This window comes from Phymastichus coffea, unplaced genomic scaffold, assembly GCF_024137745.1.
Source record: "Phymastichus coffea isolate CEN01 unplaced genomic scaffold, Cenicafe_Pcof_1.1 PCOF00209, whole genome shotgun sequence".
Lineage (NCBI taxonomy): Eukaryota > Metazoa > Arthropoda > Insecta > Hymenoptera > Eulophidae > Phymastichus > Phymastichus coffea.
Window position 1 is genome coordinate 180,615 of NW_026707020.1, and position 21,914 is coordinate 202,528.

The 21,914-nt window shown below is 30.8% G+C and overlaps 5 protein-coding genes across 11 annotated transcripts; 3 read left to right on the forward strand and 2 right to left on the reverse strand.

Annotated features, from left to right (window-relative positions):
• Nucleotides 1-4,152: 4,152 nt before the first annotated feature.
• On the reverse strand, nucleotides 4,153-7,943 carry LOC131674025 (uncharacterized). 3 transcript variants are annotated; one of them, XM_058952458.1, is made up of 4 exons: nucleotides 7,608-7,943; nucleotides 7,002-7,414; nucleotides 6,709-6,929; nucleotides 4,153-6,635 (listed from the first exon to the last, which is right to left on the reverse strand). In XM_058952458.1, the coding sequence occupies exons 1-4, from the start codon at nucleotides 7,638-7,640 to the stop codon at nucleotides 4,795-4,797; spliced, it is 2,508 nt and encodes an 835-aa protein (XP_058808441.1). In that variant the 5' UTR covers nucleotides 7,641-7,943; the 3' UTR covers nucleotides 4,153-4,794. The 3 variants fall into 3 exon arrangements, with proteins under 3 accessions (XP_058808441.1, XP_058808440.1, XP_058808442.1); XM_058952459.1 differs by having other exon boundaries at nucleotides 5,938-6,192; nucleotides 6,284-6,635; nucleotides 6,709-7,414; XM_058952457.1 differs by having other exon boundaries at nucleotides 6,709-7,414.
• A 1,115-nt stretch (nucleotides 7,944-9,058) lies between these two features.
• Nucleotides 9,059-11,938, forward strand: LOC131674039 (protein phosphatase 1L). Of its 2 annotated transcripts, none has more exons than XM_058952484.1 (8): nucleotides 9,059-9,382; nucleotides 9,842-10,078; nucleotides 10,187-10,375; nucleotides 10,471-10,767; nucleotides 10,841-11,003; nucleotides 11,074-11,204; nucleotides 11,328-11,635; nucleotides 11,715-11,938. In XM_058952484.1, exons 1-8 carry the CDS (start codon nucleotides 9,347-9,349, stop codon nucleotides 11,803-11,805), a joined length of 1,452 nt encoding a protein of 483 aa, XP_058808467.1. In that variant the 5' UTR covers nucleotides 9,059-9,346; the 3' UTR covers nucleotides 11,806-11,938. The 2 variants fall into 2 exon arrangements, with proteins under 2 accessions (XP_058808467.1, XP_058808466.1); XM_058952483.1 differs by lacking the exon at nucleotides 9,059-9,382 and adding an exon at nucleotides 9,509-9,715.
• Nucleotides 11,939-12,364: 426 nt separating this feature from the next.
• LOC131674024 (cysteine protease ATG4B-like) lies at nucleotides 12,365-16,186 on the reverse strand. Its single transcript, XM_058952456.1, has 10 exons — nucleotides 15,518-16,186; nucleotides 15,129-15,303; nucleotides 14,873-15,043; nucleotides 14,628-14,805; nucleotides 14,482-14,561; nucleotides 14,243-14,394; nucleotides 14,096-14,174; nucleotides 13,868-14,022; nucleotides 13,628-13,799; nucleotides 12,365-13,500 (listed from the first exon to the last, which is right to left on the reverse strand). Exons 1-10 carry the CDS (start codon nucleotides 15,536-15,538, stop codon nucleotides 13,457-13,459), a joined length of 1,227 nt encoding a protein of 408 aa, XP_058808439.1. The 5' UTR covers nucleotides 15,539-16,186; the 3' UTR covers nucleotides 12,365-13,456.
• A 453-nt stretch (nucleotides 16,187-16,639) lies between these two features.
• LOC131674027 (translationally-controlled tumor protein homolog) lies at nucleotides 16,640-18,484 on the forward strand. Its single transcript, XM_058952460.1, has 5 exons — nucleotides 16,640-16,773; nucleotides 17,088-17,158; nucleotides 17,243-17,430; nucleotides 17,511-17,773; nucleotides 17,855-18,484. The coding sequence occupies exons 1-4, from the start codon at nucleotides 16,746-16,748 to the stop codon at nucleotides 17,740-17,742; spliced, it is 519 nt and encodes a 172-aa protein (XP_058808443.1). The 5' UTR covers nucleotides 16,640-16,745; the 3' UTR covers nucleotides 17,743-17,773; nucleotides 17,855-18,484.
• A 204-nt stretch (nucleotides 18,485-18,688) lies between these two features.
• LOC131674029 (adipocyte plasma membrane-associated protein Hemomucin-like) lies at nucleotides 18,689-21,788 on the forward strand. Of its 4 annotated transcripts, XM_058952467.1 has the most exons (6): nucleotides 18,689-19,159; nucleotides 19,289-19,429; nucleotides 19,672-19,877; nucleotides 20,033-20,318; nucleotides 20,400-21,142; nucleotides 21,230-21,788. In XM_058952467.1, the coding sequence occupies exons 2-6, from the start codon at nucleotides 19,320-19,322 to the stop codon at nucleotides 21,400-21,402; spliced, it is 1,518 nt and encodes a 505-aa protein (XP_058808450.1). In that variant the 5' UTR covers nucleotides 18,689-19,159; nucleotides 19,289-19,319; the 3' UTR covers nucleotides 21,403-21,788. The 4 variants fall into 4 exon arrangements, with proteins under 4 accessions (XP_058808450.1, XP_058808449.1, XP_058808448.1 ...); XM_058952466.1 differs by having other exon boundaries at nucleotides 18,697-19,173; nucleotides 19,303-19,429; nucleotides 20,400-21,788; XM_058952465.1 differs by having other exon boundaries at nucleotides 18,697-19,159; nucleotides 19,303-19,429; nucleotides 20,400-21,788.
• Nucleotides 21,789-21,914: the final 126 nt, after the last annotated feature.

Here is a 21,914-nt window from a genome sequence, read left to right on the forward strand (position 1 = left end):
ATCCGTAACGGAACGCGTCACTTGAGCTAAATGACGCATACTCGCCGGGACGAAACTTGGATGCAAAATTTGGTTTGCTTCGCAGGTTTCTCTATGCATCGTTATTCGAGACAATATCCCACCACCTACAAGTCGTCAGCTGTGTTATGCATCAGCAAAATGACAAACTATGCGAATTTCTTGGCACACATGGATATTTCAAGTATCAATATTAAGTGGAGCCAATGCATATTACTGTTATCGTGGGCGTTCAGCTTCAGGTATCCATGAAGTGGTGCATTTGAAAAGTAAATGAATTCGATTGCCACACCCAAGGACTAGGCACCTGAATTAAGTGTAAAAAACCCATCTATAGGCCACACAATTGAGCTTCTTGAGAAACTTCACTATGATGGCTTATTTTCTTTAACAAACATGGGATGTTTCACTATTCGTCAAACAGAGAAATTTCGATTCGGTTATCGGATATGACGATAGAACAAATGCTTATGAGATCAATGAAAAGTCTCGAAAGTTTGACTCACGGTCGCGAATTATCTGAAAGCGTGATAAGTCATTGGATCTTGTCGTTTATTTCATTAGTCAACATCGTTGGTTTTATGGAAAAGTATTGCAAAATAGAATATCAAATCTCCGAACAGGACTTTGATACATCAAATGCGAGGATTTGTAGCGATAACTCCGATTTGAAAAAATTATTGACGTTTTTTGATAACCACAACCCATTTTCTCAAATCGACAACATTATTTAGTTAACAACTGGTGTAATTGGAAATGATACTATAAACTGTTAAAGAGTTTTCGAAAACGGTTATAACGCAATAAATAAGATGGAAGAGTCGTTTGGTTCGATCAAAATGTCTAGGAAAAATAAAGTAATTCCGTTAAAAGCTGCCACTTCTTCTGTCAAAATAGATGGTGGGAATTAACTGTAGATGAGAGTTTGATTGATCAAAGTATGATAATTAACATCCGCGGTGACGATGAAAGAAAAAATACTTAGAATATGAGCTTGCAACCTATAAAATGTCGTTGTTTAAAGACGGAATAATGAGAAAGACAAAAAAAAGCATCTGTTGGAATGCTTGCGTATATATTTGTATGACTCACTAAAAGACAAAAATCAATCTATTTATCTTTCTCTCTCTTTCTTTTGAAAGAGAAAGAAAACTATAAGGCTGTAGCAAATGTCAATTTGCATGGTGTGGGAGATTGGTGACGATTGTCGATGTCGGGAATGGTCGTAAACTGGATTTAATAAATATGACCTGTGTAGGCATTATGTTTTTAGTAAAGAACAGACGCTGCTTTCGTACAGGCTTGCCTTTCTTTCTGCCCATCAAATAAATGATTTCAAGTTTTTAAAATAATATTTTCTTGAATTAACTTTATTAATAATTATTGCTATAATCTCTTGCTATGATCTCAGGTATAAAAAGTTTAGCGCTGTAAAAGTAAAATCGTCAAAGTTAGAATAACTTCCCCCCACGGAAGTAGCTGCTAAACAACATTATTTACGCGTTTATCATCAAGTGCCAGAAGTGACTTGGCTAAGAAAAAGAAGCCGTGGACTAGGGATGGACTTTAAGCTCTTATTTGTTAAAACCCACATTCTCAAATAAAAGTAAATCAGTCATGCAACTGTCGTAAGAATGGAGTTCACTGAAGTCCTTTGTGCTGCAGTTGCGCTGATAATTGTACGAACTATGTAAGCGTTAGTGTACGTAGATGAAAATACTTTTAGTCTTTTCAGATGTCAGATAGAAGCTTTTGCTGACGATTTCATAAGCTCTATCGAACCGGACTTGCTAGAAGACGATGAACTTGAGTTGCAGGACAATGAATACGATGATGACAAAAGTGAGAACGAAAGTCTCGATGATGATGATTCTTCAGCGAATGTTGTAAATAATATCGAAAGAAAAAGGCAATATAGCCGTGATGAGATTGGCAGTATCTTATCGAAAAATAGAACAACTTAGCTGTTTGTTATAAATAATGCGTGCGCTTTAGTTTTAATGAGTCAAGTTTGTTTTTAATAGTTTTAATAAGCGTTTCATTTGTCATTTCACGTTTGATTTAGTTATGTAAAGTGTAAGCTTGTAACATATAATAAATGATTGAAACAAAAATACGTCGACGTATTAATTGAATATTATTTTGTAGTTAAAAACTCAAGTTTATGACAAAAAAAATCCAAAGAAATTTCCGATTCTCATTTAAAAAATTAAGTGTTCGTGATTGTAACTAACGAATTTGAGTTGATTGAGAATTTGAGTGATTGTACCTAATGTTAATATTTTTCAAAGCTACCCTCGCTTAAAAAAATTGTTCAAATCGGATGAATAGTTGGCGAGAAAATAAAAATTGTTTCCGCGCAGTGAAATTTAAGCTGCCTGTTCAGTTTCCAAGCACGTTACCCCCACCACCAACTAGCACGCCGACTTAGATACCGTGCATGGATTTTGCAATAATTTTTACAATGGAACAAATTATTAAAATGTATAAAATAGGGATTCATAGAGATTAACAGTTAAATTGAAGACTAAAACAAGTCTTTTAATCTCAATAATTAAACGTGCTGCGAATTTTTGAAAAAAAAAAAAAAAAAAAAAAAATCTCAAATTCTGCGTAATTTTAGTTCTGATGAAATAGAGAGCCCATTTTTTTATCAACTTCAACCTTGCTGAATCAGCAATTGAGAGGTATACGTTGCCAATCAATGTAAAAAAATCGACAAAGATATATAATTGTTTACGTCGTGTAGAATATTAGCATATTACTAATTGATTTTTCAACAATAAACAAACAGAAATGACTACTTTTCTTTGTAGATACAGAAAGAGCAATTCAAAACGAATCCAACGGCATGTCGGCGATTGCCATACGATGTTTTTTATGCAAGTTAGAGCAATTTGCCACTAAGTCCTTTGTGACTCTTGCTGTGTAATTAATGTTACAGTTCGCGAATTATGCGAAATTTCGATTAAAAAAAAATACACATGTTCCTTCGATGGTAGCGCTTCAAATGACAGGATTTTTTTTTAATTATATTGTTTAATGCGAGTAAAAAAGTTATTGAAAAAAGTGTAGTTTTTAATAATTTTTTGTTAATAACTACTTACCCAATTAATCGATTTTAACCATCGACAGCTCGTTTAACGGAGAATTCCAAACAGAAAAAAAAGATCTTTTATGATTTACGATCAATATGAAGCCGAGAAACGGCAAAAAACACGGTGTCTATTTAAATTCGTATTGTTTACAAACAATGTCCCAGACCGATACTCGATGGGAAACAAATGAAAATTCGTTCGACGTCGATATTTGAACAACTTTAAAAAAAAATACTGCTTTGGATTGTTAGGCACTCAACTTTAGATTGTTTGGAGTAATATTCCCTAAGCATACACTATAATCAGGAGCGAGTAAGACATTAAATAAGAGCGAGTGAAACAGACTAAGCGAGAACGAGTTAGATAGAATAAGGCGACAGAGCACCGAGACCGACAGAGATTCAAATACAGCAGGGCATTGCAAATTAGAGAAAAGTTAAAATTGGTGCTGTAAATTGACCATGCGTAATAGAATATATGTCAGTACCATACGTATGATTCAGAGATGCGCGAAACGACTAAAATCGAAATGAAATGAAATATTCAAAACGACTAATTGACCGCGGTAACTAACTGCGGTTATATATATGTATTCACCTACAAATGCTTGCTGAAATGTATGAAAATTATAATGCAGAAACGAATAAAATATAGCGAAATTAAATTGCATGCATGTGAAATTATTTAAAATAGGATAAACACACACACACACACACATATAAATGCTAGTGTTATACGACTCATAAGTAGGATTAATTGTACTATATATACAAATAGCTGCGATTGCACAATTTGTCAAAACAAGTCATTAATCTTACCTTGTTATAATGATTACAGAGATGGGCGATGATGTTCAAGTTCAATACCTAAACGAATACAATGGAAAAAATATTTCTATGAGTAATATGGTAGCCTCGACATCTCTCATTGTCAAAGAAAGCAAGGTCGATTCCGAGGCGAAGATCCACGTTAACTAAATAAGTTAAGTTATTGCACGATTAGTAATAAATCAATTTAGATTAGAATATAAGCTTATTGAATGTTTTTATTGAAATTTTTATACTCTACACAAATAAATTCTGATATTCTTTACAAAAGTCAAGGCTTTATTATTCTATAAGTTTATATATCATTACATGATTACTTCGAATTTGTACTTCCAAGAAATAATTCCTCATTTGTTTCTTGATATTATTGAAGATTTTATAAAAATATTGTTGACATATTACAGTGTAGAAGATTTGATATGTCTGCCTTGCAGAAGTAGTTGTGCAAATTTTGGATAGTTGCGACTTTTTAACCTATACTTCGAAAAATTGTGAAAAAATCTTTGAGAATCACTTCGAACAAGTAAATTTAGTATCACTAATATAAATATATTTATATAAATTTTTAAATGTTATTTAAAAATACTATTACAAAATAGACAGATCCTAGGTATACCTCATCGATTTTCTTCATTTAATAAAATTTAATAATTAAGTTTTATATAACATTTTTATAAAAGTTTTATATAAAATTTCACATTGAGCTGTGATATATCTCACATGCATCATTTCATGTAATAATAACAACATTTAATGACAACTACTTTAGTGAATTATGAAAATAATATAGTGAAACAATATTACATCTTATTATACTAATTATATGCATGATACTTATGATATATAGCTTATTACTTATGATGTATAGCTCTGTATTTGTGGAAGGCATGCAAATATTTTTCGGATTCAGTTAATTCACATCTATACATTGCTATAATAATTTTAATCAAATACCCCTCATTATTGGGATTGAACATTCTGATGCCTCGTGGTGTATTTGTTGGAATTTGTTGGAAATTGATGTTAATTAGGATCCACAAGAATTTCATCGCTTCTACAAAAATATCCTTTTTCAAAGTACTTGTTATTGTGGCTTTTCGCGCAATATTCGTGGAAATTACGACTAGTTTATAAAATATAATATCTTTTTTCGCGAAAATTTGTATATCGTTTAGTAGACCATTTAAATATTTTGTTAAATCAGTTATATTGCAATCCAAGGGGACTGGATATTTGAAAAAGAACTCACTCAATTCTGCTTTACATAGTTCAATCATTTCTATGGACAATTGTTTTCCTACATTTAACATAGAGCCATTCGAATTCAACGCGTCTTGTATAAGTATTTTTATTATGTCATGTGGTAAACCCATAACTTCTAAAGGATCTACTATAATCATATCTTCGTATATTAGTTGTGAATCCGTATTCTTAGATTCGGAATTAGAACCCTGTATTTCCTTGGCAAATTTGCTTGAACCTGACTTCCAGTTATGAAAAGCACGGATCCATTCTTTTGTATTGGTTACGATATACTGGTTAGTCTCTTGTACAACTTTCACGAATAAATCTTGGTACGCCTCCAAGAACATAGAAGCACGTGGATAATTAAGACTAAAGTTCATTTTTATCACATCCCAAACAAAATTTAAAATATCTTCAACCAAATTATTTATAATATCTTCATATGTGTAAGAATCATTTTTCATTGTCCTGATAATAGATTTCATCGTGTCTATCACCAAATTGGTAATTAATGATTTCGCTGACATAAATTTCATATCGTTTTCGAATTTAACGCTGATTGGTATAGATCCGTTTAGGTACTTGAAATTTTCAATACAAAAATCGCGAACGAGAGTCACTCCAGATATCAGTGGCTTTGCTGATACAAATGAATTATTAGAAGTTGAAGGCTTGCTTGTATTTTGAACCCCTTTTGTCGCTTGCTTTATCAAACTTACAATATTCTCCTTGGACATTGAAGTAAAGGTGGAAGGACTCAGCAGAGATACACCATTTATTTGGATCTGGCCATCGGTAAATGACAATTGTGTGTTGGTAAAAGCAAAGAGCTTACGATTTTGAACTATAGTTGCGAAAAATTCATCTTTATTGCTGATTTTCGTTAAGGATTTGATTATTTGTCCATTTCTAGAAACTTCATCGGATATATTGGCTCCAGTATTTCGCACCAAACGACGGAATTCTCTTCTGTGTCTGTTACTACGAAGACTTTCTTCAAAATCCTTCAAAATTTGATTTTGGTCTGATTTAATAATGTTTAATGCAAATCTCATATTTACAGCAGAGTTGCAAATAAATAAAATATGAGCAGACCACAAGAATACATCTTTGACGGATATTTCTCCGTTTTGTTTATACTGTTGAACTAGATGCATAGAGTTATATCCAACACTAATGGAATTTACAGAAAGATTGCTGATCATAATTACATCATGGGTGATTTGAGCACCTTTACTAATAGAAGTTCCAGTACGTATTGCTTTAGAAAGCAGAGCAGATCCACCACTAGCAGCTAGGCCCAGAGCACTGCCTACAGCTCCAAACCAAGCTGGCATTGCTTGCTTATTCCTAACATCGATAGACTGTCCATGAATCTTTCTATCTACTAATTCATTTACTGCTCTACTACCTCCCCATACTCCTGATAGTACTCCTCCAACAGCACCTAAAAATACAGTTTTAATATTTTTATATACATGTCTCAGTACACAGATAATATAAAATAACATAAAAATTACCTGCTATGGCAATTGGTGCAGTTATAGGATTGAATATAGCAGCAACTCCAATTCCAACAGTTCCAATACTGGCAAGAGTACTTACAGCGTCAATAGCATTTATTATTTTTTTGTTTTTATTATTATTATTATGTATTTCAACCCATACAGGACATGATGTTTCACACCATGTCTCTTTTAAATTTCCTTGATAAAATCCATCCTTTGGAACTATCATCATACTAGTTGGCATATTATTATTTTGCAAAAATTGTCTCCAACTTTTATAAAATCGTGCCTCATTGTCAACATACCAATTTTCATAAGTAAGTATACCATTTTTCTTTATACATTTTTGTACTTTAAAAATTGGATGGATAAATATTTGTTCATTCAATTTGGACTCATCACAATAGCGCAATGATGTTTCATCATAAATACAAATGTACAATACACTACATAGCACCTCTTTTTTATTAGTTAATTGTGTACCATGCTTAACAATTTGATCATAAATTGACTCTATTACAGTCATAGCTTGTTCTTCATAAGCATAAAAATCATCTATAAGATATCGACAGTCGACATCAATTTTTGGTGGACCATACAAGGCATAACCGATATATTTTTTTAGATATATATGCTCATCAAGATCATAACTGTTCCAATCACTGCTAAGTTCATAAAAATTTTGTTGATATTTTACTGCTGACCAATAAATAGCTGCCTGAAAATGTTTTTAAATATTATTTAAAAATACTATCCAGTAAATGCTCAGACATACACAGGGCGTACACAGGATAGAAAAAGGAAACAAGATTTATAATGTATTGTACAATGACATGCTGTGCATAAAATGTATATAAATTTTCATATTCATAAAATGAAATATCTAATGTCAATCAATAAAATTGTCTCACCCTGAGGTTGTCAATATTAATTCTCTCCATCATGTAAACGTTTATGAGTTGTTCAACTGTTGATTAAGTATAAAGTAAAGTAATGACTATAAAACAATTTTGAGACTTTTTAAGCCCAATATTTATCTGTCTTTTCACGGAAGCTTAATAGTAAGAAACTAGCTGGAAACTAGCAATCAATAAACGAGGCTCGACAATGCACGAAAATATCGTTTGATGTTTTAAAATCACTGCAGGCAAAGATAAACCTCTTCCTGCTTTAGTTTAGTGCGATTTTTTATCATACAGGCCCCGGACATTTTATCACATAGGTACATACGGATGCGGACGGATATGGACGCGAAGCGCAATTCTAGTAACATCACTAAAAATATCTAGTTTGATTATTTAGTACCAACACTACCGGTAGGGAGCAAAAGTAACTGTTGTTTAAAACTGTAGCGCCGAACGTACCACCAGACCAAAAATTATTTATTTGGATTTTGTAGATGGTACAAATTAAGAAGAAGACATTTATAATCTAATACATTAAAATTTCACGATTTTTCCGCCGAGAAAAGAGATTTTCCGCAGCGCGGAAGACACGAAATTAGAATCGTCGAATTAGACTACGAAAATAATTTTTCCTCAATATTTTCGATGGGTTCAAATTCCAAAATAACTATTTTTCGACTGTTATTGGTTAAGCATGGCTGGTGGTGTATTTTGTTTTTAGAAATAATTATTTTTCCTATCAGAGTTTTCTACTCTATCATCCGAGAATCAGCTGTTTTTGAGGAGTTTAAGAACACATGTTAACTTAGGACTTTGTATATTAACATGTCTAATTAAATTTTAGAGTGTAAAAATTACAATAAAACTATTTTCAGTGGGTAAAGCTAGAAATATATTTTTTTCTTAAGAAATAAAAGATTTTCCTGTAAAATTTATCAATATTACAATTACACAAAAAACATTGTATTATTCAAATTCTACAAGGATACAAATTAGTTTTATGTATTTTTTAGATGGTACAAATTAAGAAGAAGGCATTCATATTTTTTTTTTTAAATCACATATTTTTCTGTTGGAAGATAGATTTTCCGCCGCGCATAAGCAGTAATACGATAGTTTGAATTGCTAATCTACCCTACGAAAATCTTTTTTTTCTCTATTTTTAGAGGGGGTACAAATTTCAAAAAAGCATTTTTTTGATGGTACAAATAAAAATGAATCTAGTGGTATTTTTTTCTTTTATGATATCAATCATTTTTCTGCCAGGAGTATGAGTTTTCCGAAATATCGTTTTTTTCGCTTTTTTTTTTAATTTTTGGGGGGTACAAATTCCAAAATAGCAATTTTCGGGTGGTACAAATTAAGACAAAGCTAATAGTATATTTTTTTTTTAATCAATAATTTTTCTGCCAGGGCTATTTCGATCCAATCCCTAGATATTATAGTCGTCAGCTGATTTAGTTCGGGTGTGTAGTGCTCCTTTTTTATTGTTCATCTCGAAATTTATCATTTATGGATAGCTTTAATTTGTTTTTCATAAATATCTGTCAATCATTTCGAGACAAGAGATTAGATATTAGTGTAATTGACTGAAGTGATTTACAATGTTGTTGATATTGTACTCTGATTATCTTATTATCGATTTAGATGCAATTCAAAAGTTGCAATATTTATAATCGAACTGTGTTTTTTAATAAAACTTCTAGCAGTGCAAACGTAATGTGATCAAGTTTTAATTATATAATATGGATGATGAATTAGAAGACAGAACTTTATATCAGGTAATGTTGATACACAAGTAAATTCAATTCTGTTTTTTAAGTTGTATTCGTTTGCATTTGAGGTTAAGTTATAAATAATGATCAACAATCGACTTACGTAAAATTACGCTTTATCAAAATTGTTTGCACTTTTCTACGTTATCTACAATTTGCATTCAAACGTCTGTTTATAGACTCTGACAATGAGCATATGTGTGTTCATTTATGTGTTCACATTTGTTTTGAGTAAAAATAAGCTCAAGACTGCAATTGAAAAAGTGTTTGAATTTACAAATGGGCAAATGTGTCACGTGTTATAAATATCACTTGAAAAACGTATTCTATGTAATTTCTGTAAGTACTTTTTAAATAACTTCACCTCTATTTTAGAAAAGAAAAGCGTGAATAATTGAAAAGCTCTATATCACATCTATTTTCAATACATAATTCATCATACACAATATTTTTCGTTTTTTTCAGACTTATTTGTCTCACATGAAATTGATATCTAAATTTGTAGTGGGTATACCTACTGTAGGAATAAATACACCAATGGGTCAAGTATGGAGAATAGCAAAATCATATTTTCTAAAACCAGAAATCTTGTTGTTTGGTATCATACTGCTAGCAATCTTTATTTATTTGCAAACAGTTGATGCTTGGAGTAGAGCTTTTTTAAGGCAGATTCAACATCAATTTGGTCATACTAAGTCTAAGGTAGTTTATTTAACTTATCTTAAATATAAGAAAAAGTAGATTTTTTTAAAGATTCAACAAATTCAATAAATTGTGAAATCTTTTATTAAATAAGTGTTTTGATCATAGGTACGAAAGTTCCAATTTCTTGTTGATTCCTCAAGTGGAAAACTCAATTGGGAATTTAAACAAGGCAACACTGCAGCTTATGCAGTCCAAGGACACAGAAGCCATATGGAGGATCGTTTTGTTGTTAATCATGATATAAACAATACAGGTGTTTCTTTGTTTGCCATATTTGATGGTCATGGTGGAGAGGTGAGTTTTAATGTTCTAATTATTTTACATGATTATTTTATTATTATTTTAAAAAACTTTTTTGCTGAAATTTACTGAATACAATGAAATTACAGTTTGCAGCAAATTATGCTCGTGATAAACTAGTTCCTAGTATTAGTGAACAAGTAACTGAACTAAAGAACATTTTATCTGGAAAAGTTATCGAAAAAATAGAAAAGGCTGAAACAAGACAAAGTGGTGATTCAAAAAATCAAGAACCAAATGATATAGATCTTAATTTACTCAGAAAGAAAAAATTGTTGCGCAAAACTGGAAGTACAGATGATTATACTAATAAGAACAGTATTGGAATCACAGATCCAGAATTATTGGATAAACTTGACAGTATTTCAAAGACGATTACTAGAGAAGTAATTATTCTCTTGAAAAATTTTATTGAATCAATTTACCAGTGCATTCTAAGCAAATATTTTTGTTCATTAGGTAAGACCAAACAAATTCAATGAGAACAAATCTCGCCCGAAAATTGATATTAGAAGTTATTTAGATGGAAATAAAATAAACTATGGAAAATTATTGACTGATCAAGTTCTGGAAATAGATAGTCTTTTAATAGAAGCTGCTAAAAAGAATAAGGATCTTGCTGGTACATTTATTTTTTTGAATTCTAATCAGTAATTATGTAAAAATTTTATTCTATCGTAAGCTTTTTGTAGGTACAACTGCATTAATAGCAATTTTAGAAGATAATAAGTTAATTGTAGCAAATGTAGGAGATTCCAGAGGTGTTATGTGTGATGGAAAAGGGAATGCTATTCCTTTATCTTTTGATCACAAACCTCAGCAGGTAGATATTGCGATTTATAACAAAATTTTTATTTTTAATTCTATAAATTCAAATTACTTGTTAACTGCCGATGAAACTGAACAGTAGCTTCAAATAAGATTCACTCACTTTATTCTTTTATAGCAACGAGAAAAAAATAGAATAAACAAAGCAGGCGGTGTCGTGACGTTTAACGGTGTATGGAGAGTTGCCGGTATATTAGCTACCTCGCGAGCATTAGGAGATTACCCATTAAAAAATAAAAAATTAGTAATAGCTGATCCAGATATTTTAACATTTGACTTGGATGATCACAATCCAATGTTTATCGTATTGGCCTCCGATGGTTTATGGGATACTTTTTCGAACGAAGAAGCCGTTGCTTACATAAAGGAGCGCATCAACGAACCACATTTTGGAGCCAAAAGCATTACGCTACAAAGCTTCTACAGGTGATTAACAAAAAAAATTAAACATTTGTGTGTATTATGTAAAAATGATATAAATATTACATAAATGTTTTTTGTTCAGAGGTTCTTTAGATAACATAACGGTACTTGTGATAAATCTAAAAAGTCGCAGCAACAACGGTACGAGAGAATTAGACGAAAAACGTTTGTAATTTTTCATTACCGTTTCATAAATAACAGTTTATTTTTAAAGTCATTTAGTCACGATTACTAATGTTTTTGAAAAGTTTCTAACTTTTTGAAATGTTTGCAATATGTATTTGCTTTATAAATAAAGGCTATTTTCGCTAATGTACGAGTTTTTAATGACATAATTCTTTATCCACAGTATACATTTATTACTTACGAGCTGCATTCCTGCAAATTTATTTCATTTACAGCTTTTTTATAATTGTAAAATTATTGTGATAACTAATGATAATCTGTACATTTATAATATTTCAAACGATTATGTCTTTTATGGCCCTCTTCTCCCCGACTCATATTCAGTAATTGATGTCATTAAAAAATATTTGTTTTTTTAGAATGTATATCGTAAAATTTTAATACTATCAGATGAAGTAATTGTGGATACTTTTTCTGTACTCAACCATATAAAAAACAACACAATTTGGTGTATAGATCACCAGTGAAAAATTTTATTATTATATAAAATGATAATTACAATACGAATGCAAAAAATATGGATTTTATTCCGAAATATTTTCCGAATTGAAAGTAGAAAAATTATATTTAAAATAAACACGTACATATCGATACATAAATGTATATAATCAATGCTATTTTAATAAGTAAGAATAATCACATTTTTTATTTTGAAGAAATTCCTTTTTTGTTTAATCTAGACTTACAATATTACAAACTTTAAAAATCTGCTTAAAAAATAGTGACAACAATTAATTCTGATACATTTAAACTTTCTAGCTCGTAGTTAATTAACCGTAATATTTTTGACTTTTCAACGAAAAATTATTACGTTGATTTTTCTTTTATCAAATTCTTGTATAGCGGTTTTAATTTCGTGTCAGTGCTATATTTAAACAATGTTGATGATAAAATAAAAATAAACAAAATCACTTTTCCTTATCAATTTTTTTTCTCTTCAACCAATGTTGATCGATACATTATTCATTGTGATTACATTTTGATATTTATATTATCTTTTTGAGGCGAATCGCGTAAAATGAGTAAATGAGTATGAAAGAAATGTTGAAGATGTCAACAAGTTGCTACAAGAGCAAAAAAATACCTTGATTATTATGCAAGATGAACACTCAACAAACGTGAAACATGTATTCAAGTAATATTTTCATGTCTTTGCATTAAAGTTCTTAATAACTATGCAAACCACAGAATATTAACTTATTGAAACGAATTGTCTACTTGATAAACTATAATTACAAATTCTATATTATTCATAGACAGTCTATATAATATAGTAATGTCGTTTATCAGTCCAATCAAAATATATCTTATGCAGTGTGTATAAATATAAGCAATATGTACATTAACTGAAACCATAGCATTTGACTTATATTCCTGATATAATCTGAATTCTTTTTAAATATTGTTTACAAAATTTCAGTTTCAGAAAAAGATATTTTTAACATGATAATTTAATTTACCTAAGTTATTACAATTAACCTTGCTGTATTATACATTCGTTAACTTTTTCCAATAATCATGCTGCCATGCTATACTTACTATTTTAGGTGATTTATAAAGTGATAAAATAATCAATTATCGTAATCACTTCAATAAGTATTCAATGTGAAGATCATTTATAAATTAATGTATTGATTGTCAACCAAGTAGTTCAAAACCGTCATCGGATGTTGGTCCTAAAACTGTTAATGAAAAATTAAATTTAAATTAAAACTCGTAAATTAAAAAATAAAAATTAAATTAATACGTTAATTATTCAGTTGAATTTTAACACTGAATAATATTGTTAAATATAGTACACATTCTTACATGTGGATGCTGTGGCTCCCAATGCTTCTGATGCCACATCTTCAGCTGGAGACCAAGTAGTTGGTCTTTCAGCACATATCTCAAGGAGAGGTTGCTTTTCATTTGAAATTAACTGATCTTGCATTAACCTACATAGTGATCTGAAGTCTTTTTCAGTGGCGCAAAAGAAACACTGAAATATTTAATTATTGAATTTTAACTTAATAAAACTGTAGAAAAAAACACATTCAATGATCTTACAAGAGCAACTGAAGGATCCATTTCTGTCATTGGTATGCGACTGGCAATTTTGCAGTGATAAGTAGCATCAAATTCTGTTTCATTATCATCAGATTTTTGATCTACGCTGCCTGCTTTTTGAGTTGTATGTGGATCTAGGAAAATTACTTCTTCTCCTGAAATGTACAATTTGCATCAATAACCAAAATCAAAACGATATGTTTTTGAATAAAAAATATATCAACTAACCAACATATCCTATGAAATATAAAGCATGACTTGGTTTTCCACCAATAATTCCCAAGGATTGTGGAAACTGAAAAGAAGTCTGAAAAGATTTTTTAATTAAATTACCAATCCAGTCGTAACTATTAGGTTCAAAGACTAGTAGCATACTTTAAGGCCATTGATGTAAATAGGATTGATATCACTCAATCCTAATCGCAAAGGTATCAATAATAGTAATGGTTTCCATTGACTAGGAGCTTTTAAAGGTTTTTCCCCATCAACTTCTGCTGTAGTTGCTCCTTCCACTCGACATTGCCTAACTGTAAATCAAAACAAATCATTAATAATTACTATCAATAAGTGAACAATTATAAAGATATTGTAATAACGAGTACTGTTACACCTACCAATATCATTTATTACCAAAGCATTATCAAGTGCAACATGAATAGTAATAGAACTCCAGTCATCATATACAACTAATTTTCTATAAAAAAAGTCAAATATTATTTCTAACAAATTTTTATTAAAATACTTCTAGAAAGAAACTTACTTTAATACTTGGGCAATAGTGTTGGGACCAAACCATTGGCCTACATCCTTTCCTTCAGAGGCACCCATTAGTGCTATTTGATGAATAGAATAAGGAGCAGCTCTCCTATCTTCAAATCTTCTTAAAATGTTTAAATATGTGCTGCTTTTGGTATCCGGAGTCCATCTCCAATCTCTACCTATTATTTTTAAATTAAATGATTAAAAACTGTTTCAACCATATTGTTGTGAAAGAAACTGTCATACCTAAATGTAAAGAAACTAGAGCTTGGCCTAAGACCATTTGACCACATCTTAACATACATCCCCAACCTTTATCTGATGTGAATGAGGAGCCAAATCCTCCAATAGGAACAAAGCCTTTTCGGTAAGTAAACCAAAGTCTAGATCTAATGTCTTTTCGAATAGCATCTATATCTGTTAAATAAAAACATTTTTAAGTTTATATAATACCTATAAGTTCTGAAACTTATCGTATCTATTTATAGATGATTTTAGTTACCTTTTTTGGCACTATACTTTCTACCTAAGATCCACACAAAATTTTCAGTTTGCGGTATATCATCTGGTTCTTCAGATGAGTTTTGTGTAAAAAAATTATCCATAACAGTAATTCTTGTATAGAGTAGCTCTGGTAAATTTATCAACGATTCATGTGGAATGAATACGCCTGAACCCTGAAATATATAAATGACTCATTAAAACCAGACCAAATTAGAAATTTTACATGAGTATTCATAAAGTAATTTTGACATTTTTTGAAAACATTCCTTTGTAAGATAAAATCAAGAATTTAAAATAGTCTGATAAGGAAACAAACATTATAATGTTTATACACAGAAAGAGGTTAAGACACTTTGACCTACATAAAATTGATTGAAAAAATCTTACCTTAAATATATTTGAAAACATTGGTCAGCGCAATATTAATCTGATCTATAATATTCCGATAATCTCATTGCTCAAATGCTCCAACAAATGAATATATCTCCAAAAGCTTGGAGATGACTTTTAAATAATGGTGTATGCCATATCAATGTATTAGAATACAAAGTGGAAAAATAGATGCAAATTATGAGTTAGCTTTTCCAAGCAAAATTTAGTTTCCCTCATTAAACACTGCAGTTGATCGATATTAAGTTTTAATAATTGATACACCAAAATATTTCCCTTTTACACGTTTCAATTACTTCTCTTGCCTACAATATTTTTCTTGCAATTAAATGCATATTTACATCTCATAAGCGTGAAGATTATCGTGAGTCGTTTCACGTCTGGGAGATGTTGCTGCTTTTCTTGTGTACTTTTTCACTTTGTTATTGTTCACGTTGCTTCATTCTAAATTGTGTATGGGAAAGCATAACAATGATTGAAGCTGAATTTAACTTTGCAAGCGACCTTCTGCTTAACTGACTGGAACACTGCAAATAATGACGAAGTGGCACTAGGTAGGGACAAGTACCTCTTTTTTGGCGTGTCAACTACCAGTTGTTCACTTGCGAGTGTGTTTCCACTCTCAGATCTCAGACGTCAGAACAGTCAGGAGTGTCAGAACTGTTCAGGTTCAGTATCAGTAGGTACTAAAATGATAATGACAGAAAAGTAAAACAGATCGCCATACGAAAGTGCCCCACCTAGAGGTGAATAATAGAAGCTCTTGTAAGTTATATGAAAACAAACGTCCCTAGCCTATATCGATGTTAAAATAAAAGGAGCATTTAATATTAGTTAGATTTAAATAACATAAAACTATGAGCTCGTCAACACCAAACATGAAATTTACACAAATGAAACAATTAAATAGCAAATTCATGACTTGTTCTTAGTATATGCCTCTGCCAGCTGCCGTACCCGTGTAAATTGTCGAAAATAATTTAGATTTTAAACTTCGCGGGTAACGAATGAATGTCCGGGTAGTGTACATAGCTAGTCAAGACTCTAGCTAGATTCAGTCATTTCATTTGACTCACGTAGTGACGAACATAGTTGACAGTTTGAAGTCCTGTTCCTAATCCAGCTTTGGCTTGGCTCAGATTCGCTATTCCTTTCCGGTTTGTTCTTTTGGGTGACTGTGTCGATTTAGTTTTAGCTCTGATCAAATCTTTTTTCATCTTCCAAAATGAGGATCTACAAGGATATTTTCACTGGTAAGAAAAAAATTTGATTATTTTTTTATCCTCAAAAGTCAATATTTTTCATATCCAGTCAGCAACAAACGTGTATTAGGCTATCGTATATAAGTGGCTTCACAAGTAGCTTGTGTAGCATCATTCTCTCTCTTTCTCTTTCTAACCCCTGTTGATTTCGACTCTTACCTTATTTGTCTTCACTTGTTTATACATACTAAATTTCTATATTTTCAAACTATTTTTAGCTTCCAATTAATTTTAATAAACAACTTACGAATTTTCTCGATAAATATAAAATTTTTAAATCTGATATGGATGCCTTTATATTACAGGTGATGAGATGTTTTCTGACACCTACAAAATGAAACTTGTTGATGACGTCGTCTATGAAGTGTATGGCAAGGTAATAATTACTAGCCTCCTTTTATCAAGGAATGACAATTTTTTCCTATTTTCAACACTTTCTAATTAAATATGAATTTTTTAGTTGGTCCAACGGAAAGCTGGTGAAATTCAGCTAGATGGTGCCAATCCATCTGCTGAAGAAACTGATGAAGGAACTGACGAGGCTGTTGAATCTGGTGTGGATGTTGTTTTGAACCACAGGCTTCAAGAAACTTTTGCCTTTGGTGACAAAAAGTCATACACTCTTTACCTTAAGGATTATATGAAGAAGTATGATCTATTTTATGTTACTGTTATTACACGCTAGTTCATTCAGCATTTATCTTATATTTGAATTAAAACATTTTTAGGCTCGTAGCAAAATTGGAAGAAAAAGCCCCAGATCAAGTTGACGTTTTCAAAACCAATATGAACAAAGTTATGAAGGACATTCTGAGCCGGTTTAAGGAACTGCAATTTTTCACAGGAGAATCAATGGACATTGATGGACTTGTAGCACTTATGGAATACCGTGAAATTGACGATCAATCTGTGCCAGTTCTTATGTTCTTTAAGCATGGCTTAGAAGAAGAGAAATTTTAATGGTTTTAATTGTGCAAATTTTTGATTATTTGTAAGTAATTTAATAATTTAAAAAAACGTTGTTAGTGGTGCTAATTTAAAGTTATATTAAAATTTTAATTTTTCTTTACAGTATTTAGGTAATTGAAGACTGCCGATCGACCGTGTAAAATCATGTAATTTGGTTCTAACAATGAACGATAGATACTTCCACATAATATAATAATTTATTCAACAAATGTTGCCTCAATATTTCTATAAAAATCAGTGCTAATGTGAAAAATGTTGTTCAATCGAAAGCATCAAGCAACTGTTGAAATATATACAACGAAGTTGTATTGATAGCCAATATAGATAGCTTCATATGATTAATATCATAATTTAATAATAAAGGGAAGATAGAAAAAGATAAGATAATCAGGCAAGATTTGCTGTCGTCGAAATTGATATCAAGTGGTTGAATGTTTTAAATTGAAGAACAAGTCCATAAACAATAAATGCAAAATACTTTTTATAATTACTCAGAGTTTATTTATTTTATGTGATTTACTGGTTTGATATGACAATTTTTCTAGTTAAAATTTGTAAATACTTATGGAAAAAAATATCATTGTTTTCAAAGTTGATTTATCTTTATAATTTTACTTATTTAAAAATATTGCCATTCACTGTTAATAGTTAGTTATAATTGACTAATAAGATATTGTATTGCAATTGAGAATAAAAAAAGAAAACAATAATTTAATTACAGCCTTTTGCATAATCTGACAATAAAAATTTTTTTTTCATATTTTACTATTGTTTTATTACATTTACATTTTATCCGATTAACGCTAAATTCTTTAACAATCAAAAAATATATTCCAAATGAAAGAAAAATAAGAGTGACAAGTTTTCTTATAATTTCTTATTAATATTAATATAAATAAATTTTTTAAAAATGGTTAACTAAAATATGTATGTAATTAACTTGGAAAATTTTAAACGAATTAAAATAGAAAATGCTGTATCGAAAATCGATGGATAATATTCTCAAAATCATATATTTCACGAAAGCTGTTTATGGATCTCTTGTTGCGACACAGGCACAAAATAACATCGAAAGATGGTCTGTAATGTTGAATACTTGAATCCCTTGATAACGGTAAATCCGGTTTTTTTCGTGGCCACTACGTTCAATCCAAGATTCTTCAGTTCAATATTAGACGTTCCGTGCGCATACGCGAGAATTGACCTCTGCTGTGTGCATGACACGTCGATGAATTCGCTATCGCCTCGATAATTAACTGAATATTTTATAATAAACCGTTTCGATTCGTCCGTTGGCAGCCGGCCGCCGTTTAGCTTCTCTTACCCACTTACCAAGGCCAGTTGCTGAGTGGCATTCTCAGCAAATTTGTCAGCTTTTTAAAATCAAGTGGAATTTTCCCGGTATCAGGTACATTTTTACCGGTGAATTTTGAGTTCTTTCATTAATTTGAAATAATAAAAAGAATGTGCAATTAAAGATTGTTTCAATCGAACCAAGAATATGTGATTTTCATCATTATATTTCTTTTGTTGATAGTTGATTTCTTGCAGCTTTGCAAACTTACAACATGGGCTTTCTAAAATCGATAGGCTCGTTTGTTATCTACTTCGGTACCTTTTTGACTGTAATCACTTTCATTCCTATAATTCTGCCTGACGCAAAATTCGAAGAGTACAGGTAAAATATTCTTTATATAATTAATTAGCTAATTAATCTTTGCTCATTTTTTGGAATATACTTTATTCGTGCACAAATTTTTTTGAGGATACAGTGTTCACAAGAAAAGAATTACTTTAGACAGCTCCTAACCAAACTTTTTATTCAATTTAACAATCAATTTGCAATTGTTAGAATGAGTAATTGTTTTATTTTTCTGTTATGACTAAAATTTAGATTTTAATTTTTTCAATTGTATCTAGTCTGGTGCTACCAAAAAAATTGAACGGAATATTAGCTATTAATGAAAGACTGAACAATCCAGAGGTCTTATTTCAAGAACAAGTCAAAGGTGCTGAAGCATTTGCATCATTTGGTGGAGAACTTTACACAGGAGTATATGGTGGCTATGTAATGAAAGTTACTGATAATAAGCTTGTTCCTATTGTAAAATTTGGAAAAGACTGTGGTAAGTAATTTTTTATTATTTAACATTACTATACAAAAACTATCTATTATTTGCTTTTATCTTAGTAAACTTAAATTATTGTTTTATCAATTTTTTTTTTTTTGTTTTATCAATTATAAAATAATAGTTTTCAAAGTTTTATTTACCATTTGCAGATGGAGTTTGGCAAGAAGCTAAATGTGGTAGACCTTTAGGATTGAAATTTGATAAGAAAGGTACATTGTATGTCTGTGATGCATACTACGGTATCTTCAAAGTTGATGTCAAAACAGGAAAATATGAAAAACTTGTTGACAACAATACCCCAATTGAAGGCAAAGTTCCACTGGTATTTAATTCGTTAGACATTGCAAGTAATGGCGATATATATTGGTCTGATTCAAGCACAGAATTTGACCTTCAAAATGGACTTTTCGCAATGTTGACAAATCCATCAGGAAGGTTTGTGATCTAATTTAAATTTGATAATGTAATCTTTTATCTTATAACTGAATCTCAGTGCATCACATTTAATATTTACAGACTGATGCGTTATAATGTAGCTATAAAAAAAAATGAAGTCATTGTACATGATTTAGGATTTGCCAATGGAGTTGCTCTAAGTGCAGATGAACAATTTGTTATTGTTCTTGAAACTTCAGCATCTCGTATTATAAAATACAATATTAAGGGACCTAAAGCAGAGAAACAAGAAGTTCTCATTGAAGGACTTCCAGGATTTCCTGATAATGTGCATTCTGACAATAATAAGGGATTTCTTGTCACTCTAGTGGTGTATGCAGACTCTGAAAATCCCCAAATATCGCAGTCACTTGCACCTCATCCATTAATCAGACGTATGGCTGCAAGATTTCTTGCTGTCTTGGAAGCCCCATTCAAATGTCTGCAAACCTACTACCCTAATTATTTTGCTGAAAGGGTAATTCATTATATTGGACATTTTGAGAGTATGATGATCTTAATTCCAAAGATTAGTACAGTTTTAAGAATAAGTCAAGATGGAAAGATCTTGGATGCATCTTATGGTACTGATGGAAAAACTGCAGGATTCAGCTCAGGTTACATACACAATGGATACTTATGGTTGGGATCTCCATTCGCTCAATATGTGGCTAGAGTGCCATTGAACAAAGCATTCCCTGGTCTCAATGAACATGGTCAAAAAGAAAAAAACAGTAGGAGTGGAAAACAACCAGAGGTAAAGAATACTTTAAAGGTTGAAACACCACCGAAACCAAGCCCTGGTAAAGAATCAAAACCAATCAGTAGTAAAGCCTCTACATCAGCAGATTCAAGACCGGTTTCTGGTAAAGCTTCTGCATCAACAGAATCAAAACCAGCCACTGATAAAGCTTCTACAGAATCAAAGCCAGCTACTGGTAAAGGATCTGCAGAAGCCAAACCAGCCTCTGCCATAGCCTCTGAATCTGCAGAATTAAAAGCTAGTAAGCAGAATGTTAACCAACAAAAAATTGAACAAACTTCACAGAAGTCTAGTCAAAACAAGAAAAGATCTGAAAAGTAAAGCAAATACATCCATGGCAACTAGCAACTTTAGAATACAATAACATGTAAAAAAATTCTATTTGTATTTTTTAAATTAGATGTTGCGCACATATCGGAACTTTAGGATTTTCTGTGATATTGTGGATTTAATTTAAGTGTAAATCTTCTATATTTGCACTTTGATTACATCTACTGTTTACAATGAATTAAACTTCATGCATACTATCACAATTATTACAAGGCTTCCATATTTTTTTACACATTCAACTTGAATTGTAAGAATTTCAATGTATCTTTTAAAGGCGGCTTATGAACAATTAATGATTATTTTTGTAAAGGATTTGGGTTGTTAAGAGTTATGACATAAATAAAATTGTAGGATTATTTTCTATAAATAAATTTGTAAAATTCTATAACTTAAGTTTGTACTAAATTTTATTTTTACCCATGATACTACTGCACTAATTATTTCGCAATCAATATATTAATGTATTGTTTCTACTTAAAGGGTGATTATCGTTTATTACGAGA

Coding starts and splice junctions, on each gene's coding strand:
- LOC131674025 (XM_058952457.1), bottom strand. CDS start 7,640: ATGATGGAGAGAATTAATATTGACAACCTCAGG. Junction 7,415..7,607: donor TTAATATTGACAACCTCAGG/GTGAGACAATTT, acceptor AAACATTTTCAG/GCAGCTATTTATTGGTCAGC. Junction 6,636..6,708: donor TGCACCAATTGCCATAGCAG/GTAATTTTTATG, acceptor CTGTATTTTTAG/GTGCTGTTGGAGGAGTACTA.
- LOC131674039 (XM_058952483.1), top strand. CDS start 9,656: ATGGGCAAATGTGTCACGTGTTATAAATATCACTTGAAAAACGTATTC. Junction 10,079..10,186: donor TTGGTCATACTAAGTCTAAG/GTAGTTTATTTA, acceptor TTTTGATCATAG/GTACGAAAGTTCCAATTTCT. Junction 10,376..10,470: donor TTGATGGTCATGGTGGAGAG/GTGAGTTTTAAT, acceptor ATGAAATTACAG/TTTGCAGCAAATTATGCTCG.
- LOC131674024 (XM_058952456.1), bottom strand. CDS start 15,538: ATGTTTTCAAATATATTTAAG. Junction 15,044..15,128: donor AAAGTATAGTGCCAAAAAAG/GTAACTAAAATC, acceptor TTTATTTAACAG/ATATAGATGCTATTCGAAAA. Junction 14,395..14,481: donor TTTGGTAATAAATGATATTG/GTAGGTGTAACA, acceptor TTTGATTTACAG/TTAGGCAATGTCGAGTGGAA.
- LOC131674027 (XM_058952460.1), top strand. CDS start 16,746: ATGAGGATCTACAAGGATATTTTCACTG. Junction 17,159..17,242: donor TCTATGAAGTGTATGGCAAG/GTAATAATTACT, acceptor TGAATTTTTTAG/TTGGTCCAACGGAAAGCTGG. Junction 17,431..17,510: donor CTTAAGGATTATATGAAGAA/GTATGATCTATT, acceptor AAACATTTTTAG/GCTCGTAGCAAAATTGGAAG.
- LOC131674029 (XM_058952466.1), top strand. CDS start 19,320: ATGGGCTTTCTAAAATCGATAGGCTCGTTTGTTATCTACTTCGGTACC. Junction 19,430..19,671: donor GCAAAATTCGAAGAGTACAG/GTAAAATATTCT, acceptor AATTGTATCTAG/TCTGGTGCTACCAAAAAAAT. Junction 19,878..20,032: donor AAAATTTGGAAAAGACTGTG/GTAAGTAATTTT, acceptor TACCATTTGCAG/ATGGAGTTTGGCAAGAAGCT.